Source organism: Carcharodon carcharias, chromosome 22 (genome assembly GCF_017639515.1).
Source record: "Carcharodon carcharias isolate sCarCar2 chromosome 22, sCarCar2.pri, whole genome shotgun sequence".
Lineage (NCBI taxonomy): Eukaryota > Metazoa > Chordata > Chondrichthyes > Lamniformes > Lamnidae > Carcharodon > Carcharodon carcharias.
Genome location: NC_054488.1, coordinates 57595216 through 57621231, shown reverse-complemented (window position 1 = coordinate 57621231; position 26016 = coordinate 57595216). Strand labels below are relative to the sequence as shown.

At 39.5% G+C, this 26016-nt stretch overlaps 1 protein-coding gene across 4 annotated transcripts in view; it reads right to left on the bottom strand.

Annotated features, from left to right (window-relative positions):
• Positions 1 to 26016, bottom strand: part of helz (helicase with zinc finger) — a 253424-nt gene that overhangs the window by 116515 nt on the left and 110893 nt on the right. For all 4 annotated transcript variants that reach the window (XM_041216945.1, XM_041216948.1, XM_041216949.1 and 1 more), the window contains exons 17-19: positions 6538 to 6656; positions 2595 to 2740; positions 980 to 1127 (exon numbers count right to left, since the gene is read on the bottom strand). In XM_041216945.1, coding sequence (XP_041072879.1) covers positions 980 to 1127; positions 2595 to 2740; positions 6538 to 6656 — 413 coding nt within the window. The remainder of the gene's footprint in view (positions 1 to 979; positions 1128 to 2594; positions 2741 to 6537; positions 6657 to 26016) is intronic.

The following is a 26016-nucleotide window of genomic DNA, read 5'->3' as shown; positions in this document are numbered from 1 at the left end:
AAATTCTTCATTTCTGTCTAAAATGGAAGACCTCTTATTTTCAAACTGTGCAGCCTAGTTCTCGATTCCTAGTTCCCCCACTAAGAGAAACATCTTCTCAACATCTGTAATGCAATGGTCATGGAGCACCCTCAAATGCTTGAGAGGTAAAACCCAACAATCTGTGCACAACTGAGCAACACACATGAGGATGACCCAGACTGAGCTGATCTCAAACAGCAGCAGTGGTGCTACAAATGTGCTCAGTGACCTTGTGCTAGATGCCTACCCCAGGGTGAATAAGGTCAGGCTGAACAGTGACTTCCCACATCATTTCAGATTGCTGTCATGCACTGCAGAGTGAGAGGGAGGGGGATGAGTTTGGAAAGACAACATTTTAAGTGTAGCACTGTTATGCAAGCAAACACAGCGACCAATTTGTAGGCCGCAAAAGTCTACAAATAATGGCCAGATAATCTATAAACGTGCACATATGTTGAGTGGCTGCTCGCATAAGACAGCAGAGGGCTCTCTGAACCTGGAGAATCATAGTGGCATGAGTTCATACCTTCACAGGATTGGGATGTGGGTGTGCGTTGGGTGTGTGTTGGGTGTGAAGAATACAGATGAAAAAATGCTCAGTTCATTGTTGAAATTTGAGCAGGAGGATCACTGAGTAGAACAGCCCTGTTAGTATAAGAAAACCGATGTATTTCTTTTAAAAACTGAAGATAACTCTCAGGAGCACAACTTCACTAAAGGAATACATTATTTATTCCACACAAATCTCTTATAACCAATTCAGATTGGGGATTAATTCAATGGGCAACTTTCATTAACTCAAAGCACAACTTCCATTAGACGTGTACATAGTAGCTACAAATAACACCAATAATTGCAACACTGAAACAAACCTTAACTTAAAATCAACAGGGTCCACGAATAAAATAATGGATAAAAAAACCAGTAGAGATATAAAAGTTCCTTTCTGTTACCTCACCTCTGAATTGTTGTAGAAAGCAGTGCTGTTTTTCTCTTGCACATCTTCTCCTCGAGCTGTGAAGAATGTTAGTGGATAGAAATCTTTGTGTGCTGGTTGTTTTCCACTAGCCATCAACTTCCCCTCATAGAATAATTCAGAAGTGTAACTAAAATAAAGAAGTGAAATTGTGATGACTGTCACTATATAGAATCTCTGGAATACTGGTGGTCTTCATAACGTGTTGACTTAGAGTGTACATTTCAAAACATCAGTCGGGTCACAAACACTAAAGAAGATATATTACTCCAGCTGAGCTTCAGTTTAATTTGAATCAGATTTAGCTTTCCATCTCATGTCTTCCTGATTTCTTTAAAAATAGAGAAAATATCTTCCTGAACTTCTGATTATTTACTTCCTCCCACCGGAATAGTAAATTAAATCACAACACACCAATAAATATACTTCTCAAATCATTAACCTAGAAGCATAAAGCACATTTTGTACTTTTGTTACTTATATGAAGGAGTAAATCTGAACAATGGAAGCTGGTAAATGTACAATCTAATAACCCAAAAAATGTTTGATTTGTTCACTCCCCTGTGAAAAGATATTCCAGTGCAAACCACATTCTTAGAATGTAGCAGAAATGAAATTACCATCACTTCTGCAAGCATGGCTTAACTTTTGCTTTATGCACAACTGAGGACTTGGCAGACAGACACAGTCAGTTCTCTCAATAGTCAGGCTCACAACTCCCAGCACAAAATACAACCAAAGATTAATTAAAGTGAACAGTCTGTAATCATATGGTGTCTTTAATGTGGTAAATACCACAAGGTAATTGATGGTGATGGAATGGATGCAGAGCAGCAGTATGTGGTGACTGCAAGTGTGGTCGAAGAGGTTGGTTTTGATGAGGTTTAGGAGATTATCGAGATGATAAATTCATGTGCAGATACAGCAGTGTCAACAAATTAACCCAATCCTCAGATTTCGTGCAGAATAGGCATAGGGATTCAAAGCGGTTTTTTTAAAATTACAGGTATGGCAGATTTATTTCAGGAATTTGTTTAAAAACTAGTATCAGAATGAAGAGATATTGTTAATTATTTCTGCAAAAGCTGCATCTCTACTAGAACTGCATGTTTATACTGGGCTGTGATGAAAGGTTTATCGCAAAGTGCATACTTCAGTAACCACCTTCAGATATTAATCCAATGCAGTGAAACAAATTTAGTGCTCCATTTGTACTTTAGTGCTCCAAAGGCAAAAGCAATTAATTGAACATGTCTCACTTTTATTAGCAGCCATTTTAGAACAGCAATTATTCCCCTCTCTTCAAAATTAGCAAAATAACTGTACAGGTTGAGGAGGATTTGTCACAGTCAGTAATCTTATTAAAAATCTAACAGTATCAATCACTGTGAGGAAGGCATAATATCAATGGAGATGCAAACATGAAGACAGTTTGTGAAAATTAATTCAGTTCCCTCAGCCAGGCATGGCAGCTCTAAGTAACTGCTAATTAGTATTTTTAAATGGGGGTACAGACCGAGGAACCCTTTCTAACATCACCAGTAACTAGCTCAATAGAGTCACATACCAAGAATATGTGGGAAACTCAAAAACCTACTTGATAATAGCTTCATGGGAACGATAGTTCTCACACAGTAGTATTCTGCACGGAAACTCTGCGGGGTAGTGTTCATATAGACGATCTAGCAAAGACACATGAAGATTTCTTTCCCGGGCAAATTCACTGTATACAAAGGGACTAAGCTGGAAACAATAAAGTAGAACATTAGCAAAATACAAATTAAAAATAGCCAAGAAAAAATATAGTTATAAGGATAACACAATTTTATTTCTGGCTTTCTGCTTTTATATACTTTCCTCCCTACCTTAAGTATACCTCTGCTACACATTCACTGTTTAAAACAGGTGGAGGTTATTGTGCCTGGAGTTTTGAGCCAAATAACATGATAGCACTAAGTAGGCTAACAGACCATGGAGCCCACGGAAGAGGATCAAATGGAGATGAATCGTTTCTCCAACACTTGGCCACTGCAATGACTAATAGGGGAACAATTAACCCTGCTTTCTTCAGGGTATATGAGACTTAACTTGCAAACAGTGCTATAACATTTAGAAAATTAAACACTTTCAGAGCTGATGTTCAAGATTTGATTTCAAAATTTCTTTCGATCTTTGAGGCAGCGTTATTTTTAATTTAAAACACTTCAAAAGAAAAAGAACATAGAAGAATGTACATTCTGCCTAGTGGGTTTCAATCAACTTAACAAGTAGCAAAACATATAGTCACTTTGGAAACTGGTTCTACTCTTCCACTGGTAGAGATCAAAAATACTTTTCATTGAGAATTCCAGATTATTCTGCACATTATAAAACACTCAATCAAAAGGAGGCTTTAGCAGTCATTTTTTTGTCTATATTAACTTCAAAAATGCTTGACTGTAAAAGCGGTATTAAAGAAAAAGAAATTTAAAGAATAGAGACTGCCACCTTGAAATCACCAAGCATGAAGAAATTCACAGAACACTAAATGCCATGAATCCGGTAAATTATTCTAAATATAGTGAAGGAAAACCAGAAGCATCATAATATGGAGCTTTGACTGCAAATGTTTATTTTCAAAAAAGGGGCTACCTCAGTCATTATGGTAAGGGCAGTAAGTAACTTTTGTGAAAACCTGGCAAGATATTGCGATGCCTTAACCAGTGAAAAATCATCGCTTGTTCAATTGCCATGTCATGCAACCTAGAGGCCATGTGGGGTGAGTCAGTGATCACAAGCATCAACAAAACCATGGTCATTCTGCGGCCAGTAGTGAATATTAGTAAATGGGAAAAGGTGCATCTAATTTTGCCCCATTCCCAGTTTGTCATTGCTCAGTATAATTCTTGAAAACTGAGCAAATACCAAACACTATGAGAAGCTCAAGTACAAATGGCAGCACAGAATAAATTTGAAGCTGGGTGCTCTAGTGTTAAATCAGCAAAAATGCTTTGGAATATTCAACCAGTAAATTACACCAGGTGATAATGCTCCCATGAATTCATCTTGAGAAATGCAAAATAATGTACATTTGGAGAAAACAAGTACAAACGATTTGGAGGATCAGAATTGAGAAAGTTATTTTAAGTTCAAGTTTCTCAAGTTCAAAAACTGTGAAATTTCATGAAGGGGAAAAAAATAAAGATGAAACTCTCAAACATTTTCAAAACGTAATTATAAATTTTTGATGCTTTTTCAAAGCTCTTTCCGCTCTAATTATTGATGAAGTCTTCTATGACACTACAATGGCAAATACATAACTACAAATAAATTTTTCAGGAGTTCAGTTCCATTAAAAATTTTGTTAAAGTTTCCAATTTTACAAATAAGAAAATGAGCATTGCTGAAAAAGAGACTTCTCGTCAAAGCTTTTCACCTTGCACTCAACAGGACAATGCAGGCAGAAAGAACATATACACATATTGTGCCTTTTTCAATTGAACAAAATAGTCAACAGCCATTCTCACATTCATTCCTCAGGGTAATGCCTTAACCAGAGTCAACCTGCTTGGTCTGAATTTAAACAAATCTTGGCAGTTAACTGTCAATCAAATAACTGGCGCATTCTCCATGGCAACACCTCTCAGAGTCCAACTGCCAACCAATCAGCACTTTCTTCTCATGCAGTACAACCTGTTGTTCCCTTTACATTTGGTATTCTTGCGAATTGCCCTGATGAGGGCAAGATGAAAACCTTCGACAAGATGTCTTTTTTCAGCAGCACTCAAGTTCTGCACTACCAAATGACTATTAATAAGAAAATGAGACAGCAAGCACTATCGCATGACCTGACTTGTTCAATAAATTAAGACATTTGTAAACCATAAACAGGTTTATAACATGCTTATATTCCATCACAGAATCCACAGACAGTGCTTATTAAAAGTTCACTGCCTTTTTGCTGTTGCTAAATTTGTGCAGTATTGTTGTTGATGCATTTGGAAAGGTAGCCTGGTGGTATACAAAGGTGGTGGATAAGTAATAGAAATCAGTTTTGCAAACATAGCATGACCTAAAGGAGGCATCTCACCTGCTAAACAAATGGGGAAAGGAGAGAAAAAAAGAGAGAGATCACAATACTGGATGAAAGCCCTTCAGTCCATTTGATCAAAATGCCAACTCTTTTTCTTCCAATCAAGTGCAGGTTGGGTGCCTGATCATTGAATGGAAGAATAAAGAGATATCCAGGTCACTCAGTTACAGAACAACATTGGTAAAGGCATAGAGCAGGGTGCTTCCCTAGCTTCCTTCATAATTGAAGGAACAGTTATGTACGTATTTGGGTGGACAAGGACGACGACTAATGAAGGAGAAAGTTGCATACACAATGGCAGATGCCCAATTCTTCCTTCCTTCCTACGCCCCTTCCACTCAGAAAAAGGAAAATGTTTGAAGGCCCCTGTCACACATCAGGCTTACAAGCCAGAAATCCCTGTTAAACTAACAGATGGTCAGGAAGTAAAATTGGCAAAAATTTCATTTATCAATAACACAAAGGCAACATTCTTGGACATGTATTATCAATGCAGAAACTGGCTCATAAACCCAAACACTTTTGAGAATGTCCCAAATAGGTCTTTGTTGAGAAACTACTGGCAGACTTGCATATCTGGCAACAAATGCACATGCATTCAACTATCCAGAGTTGCCAATTCCAACCTTCACATAATGGCTGTGCCGCATCTGTCCAAAACCTGTAGATGCAAGTCCTTTAGAAAGAGCTTTCTATCTTTTAAACTTCAGTTTTAAGGGCATTGGTGCCCAATTAGCGCAGGAATACTGAGTGTTATCCGGCAACAGGAACCATTTTTTCCAGCCATTTTCTTTTCCTTATAAAAACAGTTACTGTGATACTCCACAAAAGGGGTGAATTCAGAGCCAAGTTGTCTGGACACACTATTTTAAATCAGGAACCTCTGGCAATGTTAAGGAGCATCAGGTCAGTAAAATTTGTTTTTAAATGAAACCTAATTGTTAATTTAAAAAGGAAATCAAACAGACCAAGATCCGGACATTGCGCAACCGAACTTAATGAGTTCAATTGCAGTTTCTTAAAAGGAAGGCTCTGGGATTGCGGTTGTAGGGAGCAGGGAAGTTCAGTGTCAGCACAATGATTACACCAAAAGAATAAGTCATTCAGTGCATATTAAACCTAGATGGGCACCAAGAATTTTTGGCTTTTAAGACAGAACCTATTGCAAACAAAACATAGACCACTACTGTCTCTGTCAAGTTGTTCATTATTTTGATTTCAAAGAGCAGCAAAATAAAGATGAACCCCAACAGCATCTTCCAAAATCTCACTGCAATGAAATTACAAAGAAAAGCTAGTTAATCGTGACATTGTGGCATTCTCTGCTGCCACTGAAATATAAAAAACACAAACGCCAACAAGTCTGCAATCATTTAGAGGCTTCACAAGAATTAACAAACTAGTTGTTAATTCACATCCTAATATATAGTGGCTGATGAAGTTCAAACTTGATCTGTAGATCACTTACCTGCATGTGATCCCCAGCTAAAACAATCCTTGTGTGTCTACTAGCTAGTGCCAAAGGCATGATGGTCTCACACTCCATTGCTTGAGCAGCTTCATCCAATAGAATATGAGTGAATAAACCTGTTGATATTCAAACATTGTGTGAAAAGTTATTGAATTTCAGTTTAAAATCTAGAATTAAACTTTCTACTGAAAGTAATATCCTATCTGAATTTGGCCAATGCATGAAATTTGAGCTTCATTTTATTTTCAATATACCTGAAGATTTTTTTTTAAATGACATTTTCTCTAATTTCACTGGGTGTCATCTGGGGTTAAGTAGACAATCCGCTTTCAAACTCCATCAACCTCACTCTCAAGCTGGCTACCCTGGGTGAATTTTGTGCAAAGTGTTGGACTTGCACTGATAAATAGTACAGCTGAGATCAGGAATCCACAAGCAGAAGTCCACATTCCACCATTCTGTTCAGCAGCACATTAATATCCCAAATCAAATTAGAATCACATGAATTTCTATTCCTTGCTGGTTAAATTCCAATCCACTAAGCCACTCCGCCCTCCCAAAAAAAAGGTATAAAAATGCTTCTGATTTATTCTGTAAACTGTAGCAAAAGTACATCCAGAACAACAATTTTTTTATTTGTTCATAGGATGTGGACGTCACTGGGTAGACCAGTATTTATTGCCCACCCCTAACAGCCCTCAAGAAGGTGGTCATGTGCTGCCTTCTTGAACCGCTGCAGTCCATGTGTTGTAGGAACACTCACAGTGCTGTTGGGAAGGGATCTCCAGGTTTTTGAAACACCAGATGTGACTTCTGCAAGAATTTCCAAACAGTTAGGTACTGAAGCTCCTAAATGAAATAGATGCCATTGGCAAAAGATTTGAAGTACAGTAACACATGAATTGACTCTAACGAAAGCTGTCATGGTCTCATGCATCCCATTTCATGCCACTGATGAGAAACAGGGAAGTATATAGAATAGAATCATAGCATAGTTGCAGCAGAGACAGAGGCTATTCAGCCAGTCATTTCTGTGCTAGCTTTCTGCAAGGGCTCCCACTCCTGCCTTTTCCCCTAGCATTGTAAATTCTCTCTTCGGGTGCTTATCCAATTCCCTTTTACAAGCTATGACTGAATCTGCTTCCTCCACTCTTGAGGCAGTGCATTCCAGATCCTAACCACTCATTAGGCAAAAAAGCTTTTCCTCATGTTGCCTTTGGCTCTTTTGCCAATCACTTTAAATTAGCAGTGGTCCTCAATCCTTTTGCCAAGAGGAATAGTTTCTCTCTCCCTACTCGGCCTACTCTTGATTATAAAGAATGTCTTGAAAGACACACAACACAATCTTCCATTGAATGCAATCTCAAGCAAGCATTGCAAAAAAAAACTGCAGTATATATATTTTTTATTTTTGTTGCAGAAGTGCCCCTGTAGTGCTCAATGTAACTTCTGCAATATCTGAGCTGTCTTTATTGAAAAATAATCACATATTTAGAATCCAAGTTACTAGTGATGTGAGCAGTAAGCCAAGCACAACAGATGAGGCTCTTCTTTGGAAAGACATCATTGCTCTTCAAAATTGCTCTGCCAGTCTTCTCCTTTTGCTTTCATACTTATAAAGAGATCACACAAGAAAAGTTGATCTTGGTCAGCACAACCAAAAATTATATGAAATGTATGAATCTGAATATTAAGACCCTCCCAGCATCTAATACAGGAGCTGTTTTTTTAAAGAAAGATGGCTTTAGCAACGAAAAGCACAAATATACTGCCACAATTTCCACTTTTCGTAGTGATGTACAAGTGACAGTGCAACTCTGCAGCTTTGTTTCAACTCTGAAATGGACCTGAAATAGGAGGCAGAAACACACACCACTAGGTTGCATTACCATATAACTCCAATGCACCGTCAAAACTCATTTACAAAGAGCAGGATGATTTACAATTAAAAACAGGTACCCCATACACTTTATAAATGGAAGAGATCAGTTAAATACAGAGTGCGTGCATTCAGTGCATTTATAATTCAGGGCTACAGACTGGCCTTACCTAAAAGTCGGAAAATAAAACCAACACTGCCTCTTAAAACAAAAACAGGACACATGTCCATCCCATTACACATTAATTCAGCTGCACTGTTAAACAGCTGATTTTTAAAATTCATTCATGAGATATAGGCATTGCTGGCTTGGCCAGCATTCATTGTCCATCCCTAATTGCCCTCAAGAAGGTGGTGGTGAGCTGCCTTCTTGAACTGCTGCAGTCCACGTGGTGTAGGTACACCCACAGTGCTGTTAGGGAGAGAGTTCCAGGATTTTGACCCAGCAACAGTGAAGGATCAGCGATATATTTCCAAGTCAGGGTGGTGGAGTGGCTTAGAGAAAAAATTGCAGCTGGTGTTCTGATGTACCTGCTGCTCGTCTTTCTAGATGGTAGCAGTTGTGGGTTAGGAAGGTGCTGTCGAAGAAGCCTTAATTGAGTTCTTACACACTACCGCCACCGTGCGTTGCTGGTGCAGGGAGTGAATGTTTGTGGATGAGATGCCAAACAAGCAGGCTGCTTTGTCCTGGAAGGTGTCAAGCTTCTTGAGTGTTGTTAGAACTACATTCAGTCAGCAAGTGGAGAGTATTCTGTCACACTCCTGACTTGTGCCTTGTAGATGGTGGACAGGCTAAGGGAAGTCAGGAGGTGAGCTACTTGCCACAGGACTCCTCGCCTCTGACGTGCTCTTGTAGCCACAGTATTTACATGGCTACTCCAGTTAAATTTCTGGTCAATGGTAATCCCCAGGATATTGATCACAGAATTGTTACAGTGCAGAAGGCTGCCATTCAGCTCATTGTATCTGCATCGGCTCTCTAAATCAACATTATGACTTAGAGCCTTCTCCTGCCTTTTTTCCATACCCTTGCATTTTGTTTCTATTCAAATGACCATCCAATGCCCTCTTGAATGCCTTGATTGAATCTGCCTCCACCACACTTCCAGGCAGTGCATTCCAGATTCAAACCACTCACTGTGTGAAAAAGCTTTTTCTTGCATCACATTTGCTTCTTTTGCAAATCACTAAATCTTTACGAGTGGGAACAGATTCTCCCTTGCTATTTTATCTAGCCCCCTCATGATTTTGAGCACGTTTATCAGAACACCTCTTAGCCTTCTCACCAAGGGGAAAAGTCCAACCTCTCCAATCTATCTTCATAACTGAAGTTTCTAGTCCCTGGAACCATTCTTGTAAACCTCTTCTACACTCTCTCCAATGTGTTCACATCCTTCATATAGTGTGGCACCCAGAATTATACACAATACTCCAGCTGAGGTCTAACTAGTGTCTCATAAGAGCTCAGCATAACCTCCTTGCTCTTGTACTCTATACACCTATTAATAAAGCCCAGGGTGCTGTATGCTTTATTCACTGCTCTCTCCACCTGTTCTGCCACCTTCAATGCACATATTCACCCAGGTCCCTCTACTCCTGCATCTCCTTAAGAATTTTACCCCTTATTTTATATTGTCGCTCCATGTTCTTCCTACCAAAATGAATCAACTCTCACTTCTCCACATTAAACTTCATCCACCACCAATCTGTCCACTCTACCAACTTGTCTGTGTCCTTTTGAAGTTCTACACTGTCCTGCTCACAGTTTACAATGCTTCCAAGTTTTGTATCATTCGTAAACGTTGAAATTGTCCCCTGAACACCAAGATCTAGATCATTAATATCCATTAGGTAAGGCAAGAGTCCCAATACTGACCTGGGGAACTCCACTACAAACCTTCCTCCAGCCCGAAAAAACATCCATTGACCATTACTCTCTGCTTCCTATTTTTCAGCCAATTTTGTATCCACGTTGCTACTGTCCCTTTTATTCCATGAGCAATAACTTTTCTCCAAAGTCGGTTGCGTGGCACTGTGTCAAATGCATTTTGAAAGTCCATATACACCACATCAACAGCATTACCCTCAGACCTTTTCAGGTACCTCTTCAAAAAACTCCAGCAAGTTAGTTGAACATGATTTCCCCTTTAGAAATCCATGCTGGCTCTTCCTTATCAACCCGTATTTTTCCATGTGACTACTCAGAGTTATTTTCTGTTGCTGTCTCAGTTTCTCTGTTACGCATGCACAGTTGGCTCTCTTTCTTTTCTAAATAACATGCATACTTTTTCTCCTGAGGCCACACCTTCCTTCAGCCTGAAAAATATCCATTGACCATTTGGTTCCTCTCCCCACCCCCCGCCAACTCTGAACCTTCTGTATTCCGCTTGGCTCTAAGCGGTATTTTCCACCTGGCACAGGTCATAAGCAAAATTTTTCTTCTTTATCTTAATTTCTATCTCATTTTTTATCCAGGGAGCTCTGGATTTGTTTGCCCTAAATTTCCCTTTTGAGGGAATATGCCTTGACTGTGCCCGAACCATTTCTTCTTTGAAGGTAACCCATTGTTCAGCTAGTTTTTCCCGCCAACCTTTGGTTCCAGTCTATCCAGCCCAGCTCAATTCTTGCCCTATCGAAGTCAACTCTCCCCCCCGTTAACTATTCTCACTCTGGATTGTACATTGTCCTTTTCCAACATCATCCTAAACCTAATGAGACAATGATCACTGTCTCCTAAACGTTCCCCCACTGATAACTTGATCCACTTGGCCCGCCTCATTTCCAAGAATCAGGTCCAACAGTGCATCCTTTCTTGTTGGACTGGACACATACTGCTGTGGAAAATTCTCCTCAACACACTCTAGGAACTCTTGCCCCCCTTTGCCCTTAAGACTACCACTGTCCCAGTCTACATTCGGGTAATTAAAGTTCCCCATTATAACTACTCTATATTTTCACCTCCCTAATTTCCCTGCAGATTTGTTCCTCTACATTCTTCCCACCAGCTGGTGGTCTATATAATACACCAAGCAATGTAATTGCACCCTTTCTGTTCCTTATCTCTAGCCAAATTGATTCTGTCCTTGAACCCTTTGGGACATCCTCTTTCTTCAGCACTTCATTGCTCTCCTTAACCAATACTGCCACCTCTCCTTTTCTTCAAGCCCCATCTTTCCTGAACACCTTGCACCCAGGAACATTTAGCACCCAGTCCTGTCCTTCCTTGAGCCAGGTCTCTGTTATCGCCACATTATCATATTTCCACATGGCAATCTGCAGCTATAACTCCCCAATCTTATTTACTACACTCCGTGCATTCACATACATGCACAGTAGCCCTGATTTAGAATTCATGACTTTCTCCCTTACTCTGTTTAACTTACTATTCTCTATTCTAGTGCTATTTGTCTCTCCAGGTGTTTCTGCACCCTGGTTTTCCTCTCTAATACTCTCTCCTGGTTCCCACACCCCTGCCAAGTTAGCTTAAAACCCTCTCAACAGCACTAGCAAAATGCCCCGCAAGGAACTTAGACCCGACTCTGTTCAGGTGCAACCTGTCCAGCTTGTACAAGCGCCATCTTCCCCAGAGCCAATCCCAGCGTCCCAGGAATCTAAAGCTCTCCCTCCTGCACTGTTTTTCCAGCCAAGCATTCATCCAGCTTATCCTCCTATTTCTGTACTCACTTGCACATGGCACTGGGAGTAATCTGAAAGTTATTACATTTGAGGTCCTGCTTAATAATTTTCAATCGAGCTCTCTAAATTCTGATAGTGGGGAATTCAGTGATGGTTATGCCATTGAATGCCAAGGGGGCGATGGTTAGATTCTCTCTTGTTGGAGATGGTCATTGCCTGGCACTTGTGTGGCACGAATGTTACTTGCTACTTGTCAGCCCAAGGCTGGATGTTGTCCAGGTCTTGCTGCATTTAGACATGGACTGCTTCAGTATCTGAGGAGTCGCAAACGGTGCTGAATATTGTGCAATCAGCAACAAACTTCTGACCTTATGATGGAAGAAAGGTCATTGATGAAGCAGCTAAAGATGGTTTGGCCCAAGACACTACCCTGAGGAACTCTTGCAGTGATGTCCTAGAACTGAGATGACTGACCTCCAACAACCATAATCATATTCCTTTGTGCTTGGTGTGACTCCAAACAGAGCTTTGCCCCCAATTCCAATTGACTCCAGTTCTGCCAGAGTTCCTTGATGCCACACTTGGTCAAACGCTGCCTTGATGTCAAGGGCAGTCACACTCACATCATCTCTGGAGTTCAGCTTTTTTGGCCATGTTTGAACCAAGGCTGTAATGAGGTCAGGAGCTACATAGCCCTGGCAGAACCCAAGCTGGGTGTCAGTGAGCAGGTCATTGCTAAGCAAGTGCCACTTGATAGCACTGTTGATGACCTCTTCCATCACTTTACTGATAATCAAAAGGAGACTGATGGGGTGGCATTTGGCCAGGTTGGATTTGTCCTGCTTTTTCTGTACAGGACATACCTGGGCAATTTTCCACATTGTGGCATAGGTGCCAGTGTTGTAGCTGTACTGGAACAGCGCAGCAAATTCTTGAGCACAAGTCTTTGTACTCTTGTCAGAATATTGTCTTTTACATCAGTGTGCATATTGGTCGAAGTACAGTCAAGCAGACAAGCCCCAGTAGTTTCATCTGAGGCACACTATCATAAGGGTGGTGTGAAGCAAAGGACTCAGGCTTCTCTGGAACAAGAGAAAGGCAAAGTGAAAAGTCTGAGGCACACCATTCCCACAAATCTTCAAACAGTTGACGCAATCATTTACCCGCTCACCGGTGCTCAGTTTGGGTTCTGCCAAGATCATTCGGTTCCAGGCCACATTATAGCCTTGGTCAAAATTTGGACAAAAGAGCTGAATTCCAGAGAAGAGAGGAGAGTAATTGCCTTTAACATCAAGGCAGCACGTGACCAAGTGCGTCGTCAGAGAGTCCGAGTAAACTGAAGTCAATGGGAATCAGGGGCAAAAATGCTCCATTGGTCAGAGTAATACCAACAGAAAAGATTTTGGAGGCCAATCACCTCAGTCCCAGGACGTTGCTGAAGAATTCCCTCAGGGCAATAACCTCGGTCCAACGAGTTTTAGCTACTTCTTCAGGGGCTTTCCTCCATCATAAGGTCAGAAGTGGGGATATTCACTTATGGTTGTGGTGTTCAATTTCACCTGTTACTCCTCCAAAAATGAAGCAGTCCATTCCTGCATGCAGCAAGACTTGGACAACATTCAGGCCTGGGCTGATAAGTGCAAAGTGACAATCATGCAACAAAAAAAAACTGTCAAGCAATAACCATCTCTAACAGCATTACCATCGCAGAATCTCTCACCATCAAAACCCTAGGGGTTATCATTGGCAAACTTAACTGGTCCAGCTGCATAAATGCTATGGCAACAAGAGCAGGTCAGAAGCTTGGGAGTTCTGCAGCAAGTAACTCACCTACCAACTCCCCAAAGCCTGTCCTCCATCTACAATGCAGAAGTGTGACGGAATACTTTTGCCTGGATGAGTGGAGCTGCAAAAACACTCAAGCAGCTCAACACCATCCAAAACAAAGCAGCTCGCACCTCACCTACCACTAGCGCACAACGGCTGCAGTATGTGCCATCTACACATGCACTGCAGCAACTCACCAAGGGCCTTTTGGCAACACCTTCCAAACCTGTGACCTCTACCACCTTTAAGAACAGGTGCATGGGAACATGGCCACACATGCAAGTTCTTGTCCAAGTCATACACTATCCTGACTTGGAAACATAATCATCATTCCTTCAGTCACTGGGTCAAATTCTGCAACTCCTTTTTAGCAGCACTGTGGTTTACCTACACCACATGAACTCCATCATTTTAAGGTCACAGCTTACCATTTCAAGAACAATTTGGGATGGGCAATAATGGCCCAAGGCCAGCATGGCCTTTGCCAGAGATACGTACATCCCATGAAAAGAATCAGAAAGTAATCCACCAGCACAGCTAAAGCACAAGGGGTCTGAAGTGTTATCCACTCTGCCATTTGTACAAATGTAGCAACAATAGACATGCACCATGTATAAATGACAATCAAATAGGTGCCCAAGATGTCTCAAAATATGCACCTATGTATTAACCTGAAAATAATCAAATGCTGAAACAATATAATTTTCCTAATGATGTCCTCATACTCCATTGTTGGGGCTCAGCAAAAGTATATTAAATGCAGCTTGGTTTTACAAAGAACACTGTGTTCCAGATGGTGGCTTTGCATTGCACCAGTTGTGAAGGTACTGTCAGTGGAATACATACTGTTTAACCGAGTCTACAGTCTTCCTTTACCAAAGAAAAAGAACCAACTCTCCCACAAACTCTTTCCGAACTAATAGAAACTGGAGTGCCAGATCAACAAGTAGTACTCCAAGTGTTAGTGTAGAGCTTTTCCAGTTTACCCTTCAAGAGATAAGAGATACAACAGCTTCTCACCTGCACTGCTCTACAATACCTCCCTTGTGGAGACTCAATAATAGATAATAATACATGACAGCTCTAAAAATAACATACACCCACAAATCATTTACATTTTGTGGAAGGAAAAGAAATCAACAGATTCTATAGTATCAAAACGTTATACAAATTACAATTTATTCAAGAAAAATAAGCTGCCACACATCAAATGATCTAGCACATGTCCTTCCAGTTGATTAAGTGACAAGAGCAGTTCATTGCCTTGTTTATTGCTTTGTCACATCCGAAAACCTTGCTCTACTGGAAAAGGGAGTGAACAAGGAGACTTTTAAACCCGAGTGCAATTCAGAACAAAGATAGAAAATTGAAGAGACAGGAAGCACTCTTTTTGGTCTGGTTTTGACTCTTTTCCTGAAGGCACCGACTACTACTCAGGTGCAGTGATGCAGACGCTGTTCTCCTCCAACACCTCACACAAGTGGTCATTCTTCAAGTGTCAGCCCACAACAGCAAATGTTGTAAAATGTTGCTGAGTCCCTCTTGTCCAAACTGACCATTTGCATGTGTGCACTTTCCAGCAGAGGTCACCAGGTTGTGTTTAAGAATAGGAACCGTGGACTGATATTCCCTGACCTAGACCATGGATGTCTAAGATAAATATAGCCACGCCAGCTGAGATCAGCTAACTCTGCACAGACTACAGATCAAACATGTGGCCTTATGCTCTGAATGCTGCATTTATTAAGAGTGCACAAGAGTCACTAAACTAAATCCCACTGATCATTTATATTGAAAGTATTTGATGACATGCATTTCAATAGCTTTTTATCATAAGATATTAAAGAAAATAATTACTGAGCTATGTTATTAGAGTCCTGTTCTTAAAATTGTGATAATTATCAGAGAGCTTTTAATATAACTGGGTTCAGGCCCTTAAGTGTGACTCTAACACAAAAAACACTTTTTTTATTCAGTCATGCAATAGTGGCAGTATAAGTCCTGATTTGACTCCCAAACACAGATGAAAGCGCTTGTGTCTCAACCTGACAGTTTCCTTTGCAGACAAGCAGCTTAAATGAGGTGCTACCAGGTGATGTGATCCTGTAGCCAACAGGGTCAGGGCACTATGATGACACCCTTAAGTATCAAATAAGTATTTCTTCTGTCTCTAAGTGATAAACAGAGCCCAGAATTTTCTCTCATGTCTGTCAATCTGGAGTTTATTTAAAGGTTTTTGTGCGCTCACATATCCCAACAGCAGTAACTCCAAAGTTAGGTTTGCTGTTTTGCTGTGCTTGGCTCTTAACACTGTCCTTTCTTCAAATTAGCCTCAGTAACAGCCAACAACAGTCCAAAGGGAACAAAATAGTTTTTATGAAGGTGCTCGGGATGTAACTTTGCTTGAAGGGGGTTAAGTAGGCTTCCATAGCAGGAAGGCATTTGCAGATGAGCTAAAATGGCTAAGATTTTTGAAGGACACTTAAAAAATGAAGAACTGTAGATTCTTAATCCATTTACTCGCTGGTTGAGACCTTTAATATGCTGTTCGTGCAATATCAATTGTGGTGACAATTACTTACTAACTTCATAACAGATTTTATAATTCTGATCAAACTCAAACTTGCTTTGTGACTACTTCAAAGACAGTTCGTGCATGCAAACCTCATGCTAATGTCCTTGTCTCTCTTTTGGAATGTACAAGATCTGAAACAAGATATAGCATTAATAAGTAGGAAACTGTGCACAGTTTCTAGGACAGCCAGCCACAATACTGGAAGCGATTTCACAGTGATCTAAACATGGTTTAATTCCTTATAGGCGTTTTTTTTGCATATGTATGTTGGGTTGTGTCAGTGAAGGCATTCTGTTGGTTCTGAAGGGAAAGGTAGCTTTATCTAGTTGCGCAACTTAATTCTGCAGTGCAAACAGAAGCAAACTCAAATTTATAATTCTGCACAATTTACGTACAGAACACATTATCCATCAAAATTATTGTTCTAATATAATAACTCAGCTTCTCAAGCAATCAGATATGCTAATTTCTAAAATAAATAGCAAATCTTCTGAATTATTGCAGACTGATTAAGAATCAGATTAAAAAGCCATATTAATTTTGCTCCCATTAATTTCGTATTCTTCAAGGTCCATTCAGCAGCTTTCATTTCAGAGAACACTGTACTAAAGTTCAATTTTAGTTAACCGTTGTCCTTCATTCCTAGTAATAGCACATAAATTTTATGCTTCTCCTTCCCAATTAACCCCTGGCAGATGTGCACTTCTAACACATAATTAGGAAATATACCATCTGGTTGCTATTAATAATGGAATAAGAGTACCAATAGTTTTGGGTTTCCGTTTTCCAGCAAGATTTTCAAAGTTATCAAAGTGCCTGATCTTGTTTCTTAAATAGAGACAGGCTACCTTACAATTTTAAGTCTTATTCACTCTGAATAAAAGCATCTTCTACTTACCTCAAACTGCTACAGAGGGAGAAAAAAATTACCATTGTGATTTTCCGAAGCCAGTAGCACGACATTCTCCCCAACTTTGTACATAAAAATTTATGTTGATACACATTCCCCATCTGCAAAACCTTACTTTCTATTGCTATGTTTTTTCAAAGCTCCCACCAACAATGCAAACTGAGATAACAGACCTAAGTGAATATCTTTGCTTGAAGTTCTTACTTGCATTGATGTAAAGACATGGAGGTCTATTATATCAACTGTACACTAACTAGATTACTGCACTTATACGTCAGTTTCTGTGCAACAGCCACTGAGAGGAGCAAGGAACAGAATCCTTCTCACTCATGGAAACTTAGCTTGACACTTAAGTGCAAGTCAAAGGCTCAGCATTGATGTGGAGTGGAAAGGCTCTCCAGCTTCATTCATCCAAAAACCATCAGAGGGGGATGGATCCAGATGTTGTCTATTGGGTCTGAAAAGACATGTACATTTGCACAATCAATTGCGCCTCTTGGAAACAGATCAGATGTTTATTCATTTTTCTGAGGGAGTAACATTTGAAGTGTCCTTTCTTACACCCACCAAAATAAAGAGTTTTTAACAAGGGGAATTAGGACTTAACTGACAGCACTTTCAAGCAAAGGGCCAGCAAGTTGTTGGTTTAAACGCCATACAGTAGCAAAGACATTTAATCTATGCTGTGTTGCAAATGTCTAGTTCACGGTTCATGTGTTTGAGCTTTAGAATACAACTTCTAGTTTTGAGAATTAAAGTTTCAACTGTAGAAAATGGGGTAAATGCAACGTTAACAAGCTGGGAGGTTATTACAGTTAAAAGTCAGAAGAGATAGAGATGTAGAAATTTAAACAATGTATGGCTAACTGAAAATGAAAGCAGAAAAGGGAAACAGGAAACGGATCCTCCCAGAAACAAATCCTCTCAAGAAACAAAAACTGTACCTGAGGTTTGGACAGTCTGAAACTGGCTGAGGCTATATAAAGGGACACAGAGCCATCAAAGCTCAGTAATTGCAGCTTGGAACTGGCGTGTGCAGTTTGAAGCTCACCAAGTGAAGGTAGCCAAAGTAAACAACAGTTAGATAGACTTGCACTGTAAGCAGAGTTAAAAAACTAACTTCATCATTCAGCATCTGGAATACCTGATCTGAGTTTGAATTTTGAGACGGAACACAGGCTGGAAGATTGCCTAGTTTGAAGCTAGTGGAAGAATCTACAGTGGGTCTCAAAGTCATGTGGCAAAGAAAGCAACCAGCAGATTAGCTTGGAAGCGTTGGAAAAGTAACCAGAACAAGGGACTGAGGGTCTACAGGCAAAAGATGGTAAATGAAAGTTTTACCAAAGAATAACTAGAGTGAGGAGAATTCTCCAGAGAACTGTGCATACTATTGGTTGTTCCCAAAAGAAGTAAATAACTTGAAGATAGTTTAAGCTATAGTGCAACAGCTGCCATATGCACCTACGTTTTGTAACCAAGTGACTGTGAAACCTTTTGGAACATCTCCAAGAGATGTCATAAGACACTATACAACTTTATATTTGCCTTATTTAAATTTTATTGTATGTAGAAACTAATGAAACCTTGTAATTAGTTAAAACGAGGTGCGCGGATTTGTCTTTACATGTTAACTGTCCCTAACCGGATCACAACAGTTGTCACTTGAAGAATACCGAGGAAGTTCTGTATCATCAGAGTTTTGTCCTTCAAACTGAACAGCAAACCAAGGAGCCATCTGCCCAGCTCAGGTTGAAAATAAAGATCTTATGACAGTAATCAAAGAGGAGCAGTGAGCTCTTCTACTGTTCCAACCAACAGAAAAAAAAATTAAATCATCATTGTTGCTCATGGGACATTGCTCTGGGCATAACAGCTGCCATACGCACCTACATTTTGTAACCAAGTGACTGTGAAACCTTTTGGAACATCTCCAAAAGATGTCATAAGGCACTGTACAAATTTAAATATTCCTTTCCTAGGATAAAGAGGATGCTATAATTCAATAACACAGGAAAACTAGACAAAATATTTAATTATTTGCACTCACTTCACTGAAGTGGGTGGAAAAGAAGCTCAAATCTAGAGGATACACCTACATTCAAAGGACACCTGCCAAAATAGAGTCTTAGCCGACAATTTCAAGCATAAACATTTGATTAAAGTATAAGTATTGATTTAGAAACTTAGGCTCCATAAATGTGGCCTAGAGTGATTTTGATTAGTGTTATACAGAGTGCAATAACCTTTTGATTGAGTCAAAGGCTTTTCCCAGCTGCTGGATGATAATGCAAAGTGAATTTTACTAACCATTTAGCCAGTTTATTTGTAGAGAACATATCTCAGTGCACGTTGCCCTTTGAATCACCAACACCTGCCAAGATTTCCATTTCACCTTCTTCGGAACTCAAAAATTTCCATTTCTGAGTTCCAAGAAGAGTCATTTTGGACTCAAAGTTAACTCTATTTCCCTCTCCACAGATGCTGTCAGAGCTGAACTTTTCCAGCACTTTGTTTTTATTTCATTTCACCTAGTTTTGCCAATTTAATGAAATAAGGTTCTTTAATCACTCATGCTGCAGACTTTGCACCAACTTAGGGAAATAGATAAGGACTTGAGATTATTTCTGATGTGAACCTAAAAGAAGAAACAAAAGCAATCAGTATTTAGTTTCCCACATGTAGATTTTAGAATCATAGAATATTACAGCACAGAAGGAAGGCATTCTACCCATTATGCCTGTGTCAGCTCTTTGATACCACGATCTAATTAGCCTTACTGCCCATAGCCCATTAAATTTATTCCCTTCAAGTATTTATCCAATTCCCTTTTGAAAGTTACTGTTGAATCTGCTTCCACCACCCTTTCAGGGGTACATTCGAGATCAAAACTAGACTGCACACCAAAAAAATGTTTTCACACCAATGTAATTCATTTGCTTATTGTTATAAATCTGTTTCCTCTGATTAGTAACCTTTCTACTACTGGAAACAATTTCTCCTCATTTACTCCATCAAAACCCTTAATGATTTTTAACACTCCGAACAAATCTCCTCTTTCTCTGCTCTGAGAGCAACCCCAGCTTCTCTTCATGTAACTGAAGTTTCAATTCAGAAAAACAATGGTTCTAAAATGAAATACCAAACTTTAATTACAACACCACTTTCAAATCTCAAAACCATAGGAGATAACTGAACCGAATTACTTCTATAATCCCTTGATGAGGTAGAATGTCCTGTTAAATGAGCTATTATTTTATGATTGGTGAAAAACTCCCAGATGCAGCACATACTTTGGCAGGACTGAATTTAAAACCCCAAGTCAAAAAGATGTTTGAGTAAATGAGCTGAAGGATCCCAAAACTATCCAAAAGCTCATTAAAACCTATACTAAATTATGATTTATTTTTTCAATTCTGCATTTTACGTTTAAAAAGTGGAGCTTTCTCCTATCATTTAAAATTTTCATTATTAAAGGCAATCACCATTTGCTTATTCAACAAGCCATCTTCCAGGACAATCTTGAAAGTGCGGCAACTGATTTAGTCTGGAATAATGAGACAACAACATAATCGCAGACAATCAATGTCTGACGTACCTCACTTGAGTCCAAACATTTTGTGTGTTCCACTGCCCTGCCACAAATGCATCTGAAACTCAGCAATATAACGTAGCAGGGGAAGTTAGAATTTGAATCCTGATATTTTTCTGGCCAAGGCAGCTTGGTTTACTTTAATTTGCTCCAATATCAATAAGCAATTTGGATAACCCCTTAATTAAGTAGGTTAAGTTGCAGAGATAGAGCTTCATGTCCACCAACACTGAAAAATCGCCACTTCAACACCGAGAACAGAGTTTAACTAATATTCCGTTACAGTATATAGACAAGAAAACATGAGGCATTATTAAACTCTGACAAAACTACATAGTGAAGTCTGTAATTTTCATTTCTCAGGAGAAACAAAAACATGTGATCGGTTTCCATAGGAACAGCAGTAAAATACATTCATAGTGTTGGTTGAGGGGAAGCATTTTAAATAGAAGACAGGAAGGGACACAATGTTATTGATATTATGAGATCTTAAGATCATAAAGCATCGGCCCATCGAGTCTACTCCGCCATTCAATGAGATCATGGCTGATCTGATAATCCTCTACTCCACTTTCCTGTCTTTTCCCCATAACCCTTGATTCCCTCACTGATTAAAAATCTGTCTATCTCAGCCTTGAATATACTGAACGACCCAGCTTCTACAGCCCTCTGCAGTAATGAATTCCACAGGTTCACTACCCTCAGAAGAAATTCCTCCTCATCTCTGTCTTAAATGGGCAACCCCTTACTCTGAGATTATGCCCTATGATCCAAGACTCTCCCCACAAGGGGAAACAACCTCTCAGCATCTATCCTGTCAAGTCCCTTAAGAATCTTAAATGTTTCAATAAGGTCACCTCTCATTCTTCTAAACTCCAATGAGTACAAGCCCAAACTACTCAACCTCTCATAAGAAAATCCCTCCATACCCAGGATCAACCTAGTGAACCTTCTCTGGACTGCCTCCAATGCCAATATAGCTTTCCTTAGATAAGGGGACCAAAACTGTTCACAGTATTCTAGGTGTGGTCTAACTAGTGCCTTGTATAGTTTTAGAAAGGCTTCCCTATTTTTATACTCCATTCTCTTTGAAATAAAAGCCAACAATCCATTTTCCTTCTCCTTTACCTGCTGAACTTGTATGTTAGCTTTTTGGGATTCATGCACAAGGACTCATAAATCTGTCTGTGCTGCAACCTTTCTCCATTTAAAATAACATTCAGCTCCTCTATTCTTCCTGCCAAAGTGCATATCCTCTCATTTCCCATATTATATTCCATCTGCCACTTTTTACCCGCTCATTTAACCTATCTACATCCCTCTGTAGACTCCTTGTGTCATCCTCGGCACTTGGCTTCCCAACTATTTTTGTACCATCCGTAAATTTGACGATAGTACACTCACTTACCTCATCCAAGTCACTAATATATATTGTAAATAATTGAGGCAACTACTTGCATTTTGTTACTCCTCATTGACATTTTATTCCTTCAGAAAGTAAAGAATGTTTAATTAGAAAGCATTATCTTGCCATTAAAGACAGCAGAACTCCAAAAATAACACGATCACCATCTTGGATTCGTAAATCTAATGAAACTTGCTCCATCAATTAAGAGTTTGAATAAAGCTTTGAATTCCATTGAACTAAAATGTACATTATAAAAGGCAAAGATCACTATTTGCAAGAAACCACTGTAGTTACACTGCACAGAAGGCTGACTTCATTTGGAACTACTACTGTGACAGCAACATTTTTAGCTTTTTCAGGGACACATGAAGCACCATACAGTGATGAGTCAAAAGGAAATAATGAACAAACCAGATCTTTTGTTGTGAACTTGAGACTGCTTCGCTCCTTTTTGTGCTTTTTCCTTGAAGTAGCAGAGATTAATGAGGTGAGTTTACTGGTGCAGTGATTAAAGCAGGTCGCATTTACTAATGAATATGAAAGGTAAAAAACTGATTTTGTTCAATATGTAGATCTCAAATGGAAATTAATTGCACATGACTGACTGGTGTGGCAATTCCTGAATTCAAAAGATGCTAGCCATGGGGATCTTTACATCCAAATAATACCCTATTTATATTACCACTTTTCTGCTAATTGAGAGCAGATTCAGTTTAAAAACCATTTTGGCTCTGGAATTGAGGTTTCTACCTCTGCCTGTACCAAGGCCAGAAACAGTGATGGCAAACTGCTGCTGAAAGGCTGAACACAGTAGAAGCATACTTCCCTCTTCCCTATACAGGTTTTGGAGCCATTTTGCTATCCACTTACAGCAAAATGTGCACCTATTCATTGCCACTTTAAAACCATGATGCCAAATATTGTTGCCTTCTGAGTTGTAAACTTCTTCAATTGCTGAGGAAATTTCACAAGTGCAAGAAGTAGAAAAACAGTCTCATTCCTTATCCATAGCAAAGTTGGATTACACCCACCGCTGGGAATGGCAGTTGCCTTAACTGTTCTTCAGTGGCTGCTTTTAAACGCACGTTGAGATGAAAGTGAACCGTCTTAAGGGCAATGGGGTCTGGGTTTCAGATGAACAAAAGCTTCTTCCTAAAGTATATTTACGACCAGCAATTACAACACCAATAGCTACAAACATCACAAAAATTTGCATTTATGTAGTGTCTTTCACGACCACAGGACATCTCAAAGCGCATTGTAGCCAATAAAGTTTTATTGAAATAGTCATTTGGTAATACAGAACTTTGAGTATTGCTGAAAAAAAAAGCGACATTTTGTTGAGGCTTTTCGCCTTACACTCATCAGGACAATCGCTAGAACAACTAATGTCAGGAGAAGCAACAACTTTATACTGTATGAGAAGAGAATACTGATTGGTTGTCAAGTGGACTCTGACCGATAGAGGCATTGCTATGGAGAATGCACCAATTAATGGTGACTGACAGTTAACTACCAAGCATTGTTTGAAATTTAAGCCAGGCAGCTTGACTCTGATCGGTCAAGACATTGCCCTGGTGAACGAACCAGTGAATGGCTGTCACTTATTTCGTTTAGATAAAATAGGCACAATATGCATACATGTTCTTTCTGTCTGCAAAGAACAGGGCCCTGTGTATCAATATATGGAGCTTCCAGTACACGCAAATGCGCCACACTGCGAACCCGACTGACAATCTTAAATTGGTTGTTAGGGAATAGGTGTGTGAATAACAGGTGATCAGATATTGGGCTGAGTTTCAATAAAACCCTGGGCAAATAGTCTCATGATGTACACAGTCTCAGCTCAAGTAAACTAACGAGTTCACTGGATTGTGGTAGCAGGACTCTATCAGGCTGATGAAACAGCTTCCCAACAAGGGTTGGGGTTTGGATTGGAGGGGTGAGGGGGCAGGGTCAGGGGCATCAAACAAAATGAAGTTGCTGGACCCCCACTCCTTATAAAAGTATCAAAGTAAAACTAAAAATATGCTTCTAATCACATTATCATGGAAACTTATCACAGACGTGCATTTCTCAAGAACACCATACAGGTTTTTTAATTGGTATACAATGAGCTGACTGCAACAAATTCTTCCAACCCAAGGCAAGTGGTACATTTGGGGTCCAATGAACCCTCTTCACAAACAAGAAAGGTGAGGCTGCCCACAAACACCTGATGATCAGGAGTAATAAAAGATTCTAAAATGCAATTACATCAATTAAAAGAGCTGAATGAAAGAGACCAGGTTTATATGGAGGAATCAATTATTATGGTCACACAAGTGGTGCCAGAATTGGAAAAGTACAAAGTTAATTGAGAAAATTAAAAAGAAATAAAACTGAAAATGCTGGAAAGGTGAAATTAAAGAAAACAAGAATACTGGACATACATAGTAGATTCAGCACATGCAAACAGAAAAGAGAGACTACGATGATTCAGGTAAACATTCTTCAAACTTAATTCTGAATGCTGGGAGGAGTGAATGTAACCGAAAACACTCCCCCTATGATAATATCAGTGCAAGGAAAATCCTTATCAAAACCAAGAACTTGGCACAAAATCCCAGTATTCAGTCACACTGCAGACACATTAAAAAGTGCTCCCTGACTCTGCTCTGTATCAAAAATGCAGGAAAAAAAAAATCACCATTTGAGTACCTGTCAAAGAAAACAGCTTTTAACAGATAACTCCTCTACAGGCTGGTTATTATCCACATCCTAAACATGACCCTTCTGAGATTTCATTTTCAGGCGTGATTCAGACCATTAGGTAGTCCATGAGTCGTACAAATAAAACAAAAATACATTTTTTTTTAAAATAGATGAACTTTTAACAAGAGCTGTGCTCAAGTTGGAATTTATATTCATATCAACAGAACTTCTACAATATCCATGTTAAAACTGATTACTAGTAACAAAAATTAACTTAAACAAATTTACATATTACACCCTTAAGTCTGGTTGTTTGCCTTTGTAACATTCAAGTCAGTCATCCACCCAATCAAACAACAGAGTGCATCACATCTATCAGAAAATAAACTAACGACATCCAATGTATCCTAGAATCAGTGTTTTACAGCAAAGGTGGCAGTCTTCAGCCCATCAAATCTGCAGTGACTCACTTATCCATTTAGTTCAATTCTATGTCCTGTCCTCGTGCCTTTCAGATACTTCCTTTTTGAAATATTTATACATTTTCATTTTAGAAGTTCTTATAGATTATTAGATATTACAATGTTGCATGAAGGCACCACCTTGTACACAAAACATTGATAAATTATTGAAATACCCTGGTCAGATTTGATGCCAAACTGGCAGGCCTCATTTGTTAGCAACATTACTTTGAATTCCAAGGATTCAAGCTTCCTGCATTACAACTCATGAACAACTCCATGGACAACAGGAAATTGCAATCTGATGCTTTATCCGGTGAAAACACATAAGCAGGCTGCCGACAAGCATGTTTCAGCAACAAGCTTTGCCAAACCACAGCAAAGGTAACTGGGAGTTTGAGGTGCATTCATTGTTAGACTTTACCAGCAGGTGGCCTGCTTACATGTATTTGCAGCGCATTAAAAAATTAGCAGCTTCAACATTTACTACATTCTGT